General features: G+C 50.0%; 1 protein-coding gene across 1 annotated transcript; it reads right to left on the bottom strand.

Annotated features, from left to right (window-relative positions):
* Positions 1-2704: 2704 nt before the first annotated feature.
* LOC119444249 (uncharacterized) lies at positions 2705-5332 on the bottom strand. The gene is made up of 2 exons (XM_037708676.1): positions 5033-5332; positions 2705-2815 (listed from the first exon to the last, which is right to left on the bottom strand). The coding sequence occupies exons 1-2, from the start codon at positions 5330-5332 to the stop codon at positions 2705-2707; spliced, it is 411 nt and encodes a 136-aa protein (XP_037564604.1).
* Positions 5333-8015: the final 2683 nt, after the last annotated feature.

The following is an 8015-nucleotide window of genomic DNA, read 5'->3' as shown; positions in this document are numbered from 1 at the left end:
CGTAATCCCTCCATTTGTTTTACTGGTCAGAAAATTGTGCCCGTACTTACACGCCCAGCCTTCCACCGTTACTGACGACCACCACGCTCTAAGTTGGCTTTCAATGATCACGGAGGAGGAAAGAGAGGAAGAAGGTAGTGATGTTAACCAGAAATGCGTCTGGTTGGCTACCCTGCTCATCAAGGATCCCACCAACTGCTAGGGTAGCTGAGCTGTACGTCTCTAGGAATTAACATACAATGTGGTGTACAAGTCCGGCTTATTGCAACAAGACGCCGACTCCTTGTCTCGGCACCGCGTTGATGACCGAAAAGTTTACAGGGACGATATGCTTGACGGTATCATCTCGCTCTCCGCTTTGCACCACGTGGATGACGAGCAACGGCATGACGCGTTTTCACTAGATCTCATTAAGCATGCATATTATAACTCGTTGGACCATTCACTTCATATGTTCCTCACGGTCTACGGCACCTTACATTGCCGGAACATGCACCCCGAGGGGCAGGAAAGGCATATCGCCGTTCCCTCTCATTTCCGGGTGACTGTACTCGAGCAACTGCATGATGTCCCCACAGCTGGCCCCCTTGGCATACGTACGAACGTGTACAGCGAACAAACGTGGCCAGCGATGCTGGACACGTTCACGTTCAGGCAAACGTTCAGAATACGTAAGTACGAACGTTCCCAGCGACACTCTTTCTGGCCTGGACTCTACCACTCTGCACGTTATGGCGCTGCCTTCGAGTCGTGCAAACATCGGAAAAAGCAAGCTCTTCATCCTATACTGGGCTTCTTCCAGCCGAGCCATTCTTCCGTATTGTCCTCCACCTCCTCGGCCTCTCCCCTCTCTCCACCATTCGCAATAAATTAATTGCTGTTGCTACACAGTATTCGACCCGCTACGCCATCACAAGACCACTCCCGACCAGTTGCGCTGCGGGCGTCATTGGCTTTTTGATGCAAGACGTCATTTTATATCACGCAGTTCCTCGCCAGGTTCTTACCGGGCGGGCTTGCGACAATTTATCTAAAGTATGCGAAGACTTACTTCGCGCTTTTAGCACCAAACACAAGCTTACGACAGCGTACGATCCTCGAACAAACGAATGGCCTTACAGAAAGCTTGAATCGCACAATCCATCTATACGTCTATATGCTCTCTAAGTACGTTTCGTTTGATCATCTCAACTTCTGCTAGGGCCTTTCTTCTGCTTCTTCACATTCCCTGCAGAGCAGCTTGTCGCGGGAAATACACTGGCTAATCACTCTGATTTTTAGCAAAGAGCATTCTCTCTCCCTTTGTCTCACTGTCATCGCAACTCAGAAATTCCGATACCTTTCGTAACCTTTGCGTATAACGTCTCGTGCCATGGCACCACTGGCTACTCTCGCTTCTATCTTGTGTATTTATTTATTTATTTATTTATTTATTTATTTATTTATTTATTTATTTATTTATTTATTTATTTATTTATCCACACTGCTAATCTCGCACGAAATCATAACAGGGAGGGCACGTACAAGAGTACAGTGTAAAAGAAACATACGACAAGTACTGTGAAACACAACGCAATACAGCCTTACAATAATTATGCATCAAGTCAACTGTGACAATATACAGAACGTAGTTACATCAGACATAGTATCTCAAGTAAGCAAAACAAAATTGAAAAAAAAGAAAAGAAATAATCGGTAGCACAAAATAAGATGTAGAATTAGTGATGAACAGCTATGCACGTATTACTTCCTCGACCAACGCTAGAAATTTTTTTGGAGTGATTGATGCGTCCAGATGGTTCAGCTCTCGGATTCAACAATTAAAATAAGAGTACTGAAAACAGTTTCAGTAGTACCAGTGTTCAACAAATGTTTGAGGGTGTTTATGACGTACAGGTCTTGTACGTGATGAAGACACAAATTTAGATGTGTCAACGTACGTTTATTTCGCCATGGATTAACTGAAACAGAAATTTTATTCACTCTAGTATAGATCGACATTGTAAGGTTAGCATACCAGCTTTCCTTGGTAAACTAGTTGGGAAGTCAATTAGTACATTAATGAGCCCAGTGGCTGCGTTCGCACTTAGAAATAGCTCGATGTTTTTTTTTTTTTTTTTTTTTACTGTAATTATACGAAAGTGTTGTTTACACAGGCTCAGTATTGGTTGAAAAGCCTTATTCTTGAGAAACAAACTGTGGTAAACGGCAGCTAATGCGTTGTTTTATATCAATTTGCTTTTCGTTGTTTTTCTTTTTGGGTTTTATATTTGAAGCCTGTAGCGGCCGCCTCACGGGCGTGGTGGCGCGAGCAAACGCAGTCGACACACAGCGAAGCATGGGGGAAACGCGCGAAGTGATAAACTTTCGGGACTGAGAGATAGAAATGTTTGTTTTGCTAAGTGAGGGCGGAAGTCCACTGAGGGACAAGTCCTTAGTCCAGGACCTCTGGGAGCCACGCGACTTCCAGGGCCCACTGTATCGCACGGCGCTGGCGTATACCGGGTATGTGTTTGACAGCGCAGCTTCTCAAGACGATAGGTTGGGGGAGGGGATAGCAGTTTCATCGGGAGGGTTGGGGCACGTCCAGGATGAATTAACGGTGCAGGGTAGCGCAGGAGCCACAATATGGGCAGGTGGGAGAGTACTATGTTTCGTAGAAGTCGTTGGCTAGACGCGGATAGCTTCAGAGCAAATCAGAGCGTTAAGGCGGGGGTAAAGATAAGCGGGCGTTGCGGTAGTAGGCGATGATGTCTCCATAGTCGTCGACGTGAAAGGGTGCGATGTCCGAAGCGGACGACTCATCCAGTGCGAGCTGGTTGCCAGGGATACAGGCACGTCCAGGCCCAAATGACGCGCACCTTAACAGACGTGGCAGTGGGCGTGCGGGGAAGAGAGGAATATTTGGTACGGTAGGCGAAGGGCGAAGGAGCGACAAGTAGCCTGGGAGTCGGTGACTAGGTTAGGTTGGGGGTAGGCTGTATACGTAAGCAATGGCCAGAGTTACGGCCCCAACCTGCGCGACACAAGTGTGTGTGGTAAGAAGCTTGCCGGGACGCATGCGACGCCTGTGGCGTCGGTGGCCAAAAAGTAAGAAATGGTTACCCCTTTGTAAAACGTGAAGGCAAAAGCCTGCCAGCTGGAGAAGAAGACGACGACGAACGAGCGAGCAGGGCACGAGCGCGTCTCTGTGACCACGTGACGTGTGCAATTAGGCACGCACTAGGCACACCTTTAATAAGCCGCAACTGTGGAGCAGCAGTGGCTTCAGGAATGTGTGCTGGTCTCGCACTGCGGAGGCCCGGGTTCAATTCCCACTGAGGCCGAAATTTACGAAATTTTCTTTTCAAAGCCACTAAGTTACTTTGTTTAGAGGAACCTCCCTGCGCATTTTAGACGTGTTTTTACTCTTTGCGGCGTCAGCCATTTTTCGTCACGGCGCAGCTTCACCAAGGTCCCTGCAAGGTCACCGCCAACATAGCCTGAATAGATTCATGGCGTCACGCAGGAGGTAGTGGGCGCGGCATCCGTGTAGAGGATTGGTGCACCTCTGGTGCCGTTCCAGAATACGTGTATCAGTGTTTGAGCATGGGTGCGTGGTCGGCCTATGTGGTGGTTAGGGTGCATGTTTGGGAATAAGGGCCACTCGAATGACATCGCCGATATATTCAAGGAGGGGAACACTGATGTCTGTACATGTAGTACGTATAAAGTACCCGATGCGCGCAAGAACTGAGTGACGTTTCGGTGTGCGTTGGAGGTGGTGTATTTGTTGCGTAGGGCCTCGATGAGTTCGCCAAAGGGTTTGTGCCTACCTAGGTAGAACTGGTGTGTGGAGGCATGAAGGGACAAGCCCAACGCAATCTCGATGGCTTTGCGGAGAACGATATTCATTTGGGCGGTCTCAGTATATGAGTGAGACTGCGCTATGGAAGGTCATATATGATGCGGCTAACAATGATACAATCAACGAGACGTAGGGTGTTTTTTTTTTTTTTCAAGGCAGCGTTGGTGACTGGCGATCCGACGGATCCCGTGGGTGATTCGGGTGATTTGCTGTCGTTGAACACCGTCGGTGAAAGGACTGAGTCTTGTCGAGTACCCCGATCCGTGAGGCGAATTGGATCGGAGCACGTGTCCGTGAGGCGAATGGTGGTGGTGCGATTGGAGAGGAAGTCACGGATATAATTGTAGATGCGGAAGCTGCACTAGGACGAGGCTAGATTGTCAAAGCTGAGGTCGGGTGAGACGTTGTCGAACGCCTTTTTCAGATCAATTGCTAGGATAGCTTGAGTTCGGGCTTCGCTCGAGTTGTATATTAGTTTTCTTTAAGCCTAGAAGAAGACATCCTGCGTGGAGAGACGTGGGTGGTAGTTGTGGGGATGCGCGACTCTCACGCGTCCCCTGATGTTGTTTTCCCCGCATGGCTCCTGTAATCCGGCTTCGCCGCGTAGCTTTACGGCGGCGGAGTTGCACCGTATTACGAGAGATGGCGCTAGTGTTGCGCTGCTAACGCCACCTGACGGCAGGGGTAAGGTGGGCGCAAAAGGGAGAAGGCTTCCTCTTTGGGTTGGGATCGGTGAGCGACGCGGACATCCCACGCGTGCGCCGATCCACAGCTCGCGAGGCGTCTCGCGTGGCTCGGAGCGGGGCACCGGTATGGACGAACGGTATGAACGGTATGGACGGTATGGCACCGGTATGCTTCGAACGCGCCACCGTACGCGTGGCCGTACACGTGAACGACTAGGCGATGGTGTCATTGCATGGGGCGAACATATTCGCTCGCTATCCGGTCGTGGTGAGCCGGAGTTCCTTGATTTTTCGCGCGCCCATTCGGCTAGTGTGCATTGGTGTATGAAAGGCGCAATAAATGCTCTTTTGATTGTTTGCACTACTGTGTTGTCGTTCCTTTGTCCCAAGAGCACGTGTGAGACCCCACATAGTCTACAAGAGTGTCTGAGAAAATGTTAGCAGATTCGAAGTACTGTTGGAGACATCGGAGAACTACATGCTCGAAGAGCTCACTCACACATGCGGACAGGGAGATAGGTGTGTTGGTGTAGAGGGCAAGGGGCTTGCCTGCTTTGGGGATCAACGTTATGTCCCCGTGGCGCCATTCAGATGGTAGAGAACCAGTGATGCAGTGGTTCTTCTTGAAGGTGGTGAGTTGTTGGATGGCTTGGTCATCGAGGTTGCGAAGGAGCTTGTATGGGATGCCATCCGCCCCGGTAACTGTGCTGCGCTGGATATTGTGCAGGGCCGCTCGTACTTCAGCTTCCCTGATCTCGTTGTCAAGGATTTGTGACGTGATCATAAGGACAATCCGCATGCTTGGATCGAGAAATAGCAAGGTAATGCTATTGTGACTCTGAGGATGGTCTGGTTGTCCACCTTTTTGTTGTGCATGAGAGTGTGGGTGCTGTTGTTGGTGCGAAGTCTGGTCTTTGTGGGACCTACGAGGGTGTGCAAAAGTCCTCGCGCCCGGGCGTGGGCCAATTCGGTGGAGTTGGTGATGCCGCTGATCGTGGAGCCCATATGGGCCGGGGACCAAATAATCTCGTGTGGAGTGACGGTCCTACCTCTGAGAATCCTAGCAACAAGCGGGGAGACCCTCCCAGAAGCAAAGGCTCTAACCGCCGAACGTGAATCAGAATAGATATGTTAACGAGTGGAGTCCAAAAGCCCTAATGCGATGATACTTGTTCAGCTATTGCTGGGGAAGCTGCCTCGACAGAGCATTCCCACATTAATGTACGTCACTCAGAGACCGCAACGGCCACACAACGATTCCTATCTGTGCGCGCTGCGTCCGTGAAGGTCGACGATCCCGAGTTTAATTGCACTTGCTCCAAGATTTTCTTGGCTCTATACCTACGCCTTGCGATGGTAAATTGAGGGTGCATATTCCTAGGAATAGGTTTAACGACGAGCACCTGTCCAATGGCGGAGTCAAGAGAGGTCATCCGCTCCTCCTGTAGTATTGTAGGAACTCCGGCACGTGCCAAAATCTCCCAACCCGCCCAGGTGACCGACAGGCGAGAGATCTGCGCCGTGCATTGAGCCTCTATAATTTCATCCAGCGTGTTGTGAATTCCTAATGCTAACACCCCTCCGTGCTAGTTCGGATTGGAAGGCCGAGCGCCCTTTTAACAGTTTTACGGATCAGTACATTCAGCTTCTCCCTTTCAGCAGTGAGCCAATTATGTATAGACGCAACATAATGAACATGGCTCATAAGGAAGGCATGGCAGAGGCGAAGAAGATTACCCTCCCTCATGCCTCCTCTCCTGTTAGAAACTCTGATAATGAGGCGAAGCGTAGCAGCAGTATGGTGCTCTAATCTACGTAGAGTTTCCGTGTTATGTCCGTTCGCTGAGATGAACATACACAACATTCGGATACAGGTAACCTTGGGAATTGTATCCCCACTAGCAGTCAATAATGTGACATCCACCTCCTCCGGGGGGACCCAGTCCTTGGGTCGCCGTCCCTTTCTGGTGGGCTTGTGCATTATAGCTCCGTTTTACTACTTGAAAGCTTTAATTACATGCGACTGATGTTCCTTTCGACCGTGTTGATCGCCTCCTGCAATCTGTCCTCAAGGTGCCCTACGGCACCACCGCGGACCCAAACCGTGATGTCATCCGCGTAGAGTGCACTTTCCAAACCCTCGAGTTTGTCCAGTTCCCGAGCAAGGCGAGCCATGCCAATATTGAAAAGAAGCGGGGAGACGACTGCCCCCTGAGTGGTTCCATGCGAACCTAATTCGTAGCTTTCCGTCTTCAGCTCCCTCAACCAAAGAGTGGTTGTTTGCTAACTGAGAAAAGCCGCAGCAAAATGATAAAACCGCTCACCCAGGTTCATGTCATTTATGGATTCCAATATGTGGGTATGCGATATGTGGTCAAATGCTTTAGCCAGATCGAGAGCAAGCATAGCCCTGGCATCGCGGGTGCTATCGTCAAAGATGTGAAATTTAAGCAGAAGCTTCGCATCCTGCGTTGAGAGATGCGGCCGGAAACCCACCATATTCGGAGGAAGGAGACCCTCGTCTTCGATAAACGCAGATTATCTGTTATTGACAACGTGCTCATAGACCTTTCCAACACAAGATGTAAATGAGATGGGGTAGAGGCTGTCAAGGCTGGGATTTTTGCCTGGCTTAGGGATGAGGACCACCTCCGCATGTCTCCATTCCTCGAGTAAAGTGCGATTGGCCCAGTGGTGGTTAAAAAGGTTGGTGAGAAAGTCAATCGAAGCGTCATCAAGGTTTCTCAGTGTGTGTTAGCGATCTGGTCAGTCCCGGGTGCCGACCTGCCATTGAGATGCATTAGCGCCATTCGAACTTCAGCTGTGGTAATATTCTCATCAAGCTTGGATTGCATCCGCCCGCTATAGAGGAGTTGCCGCGAAATGGAGGGGGGGGGGGGGGGGGGTCCACTTTTCTAAGCGGCAAATATTTGCCAGCAAGCATGTTGCAAACTTCATTTTCTGAGCTGTCTCTGAGAGCCGCGCTGACTATACGGTCAACCACTCTGTGCTGACTGCTCTTGCTTTTTTCGGGTCCCATCAGATGTTTAAGTACGGTCCATTTCCCCCCAACACGCATTTGTCCATCAACCATGTTGCATGTCTCCTCCCATCGCGCTCTCTCGAGCAGCACGGAGTAAGTCTCGATCTCCCTGTTAATTTCAGCAACCCTTCGCCTTTACCGCGGATTGAGCTCGTTCTGTTTCCAGCGCTCCTTAAGGCCATTTCTGGCCTCAAACAGGTGGGCAAGTTTGCTATCCATGCTCCCGATCTCTAGCGGCGTCTCTACGACCTTTGTGGCCCTCTTAAAGTCCCTGGATAAGTTTTGTTTCCAATCCGCGAAATTCTCCCAGCAGCCCCCGTCTTTACGAATATCGCGGAAAAGATCCCAGTCTATCACAGTGTGTTTACGGCTGTCTGCGACAGTTGCCAAGAGCGTAGTTTCGAGTATATAGTGGTCGCTACCTAAGTCTTCATATAAA

This window comes from Dermacentor silvarum, chromosome 3, assembly GCF_013339745.2.
Source record: "Dermacentor silvarum isolate Dsil-2018 chromosome 3, BIME_Dsil_1.4, whole genome shotgun sequence".
NCBI classification, from domain to species: domain Eukaryota; kingdom Metazoa; phylum Arthropoda; class Arachnida; order Ixodida; family Ixodidae; genus Dermacentor; species Dermacentor silvarum.
Note: the sequence above shows the minus strand (reverse complement) of the source record. Positions and strands in the feature narration are given on the sequence as shown.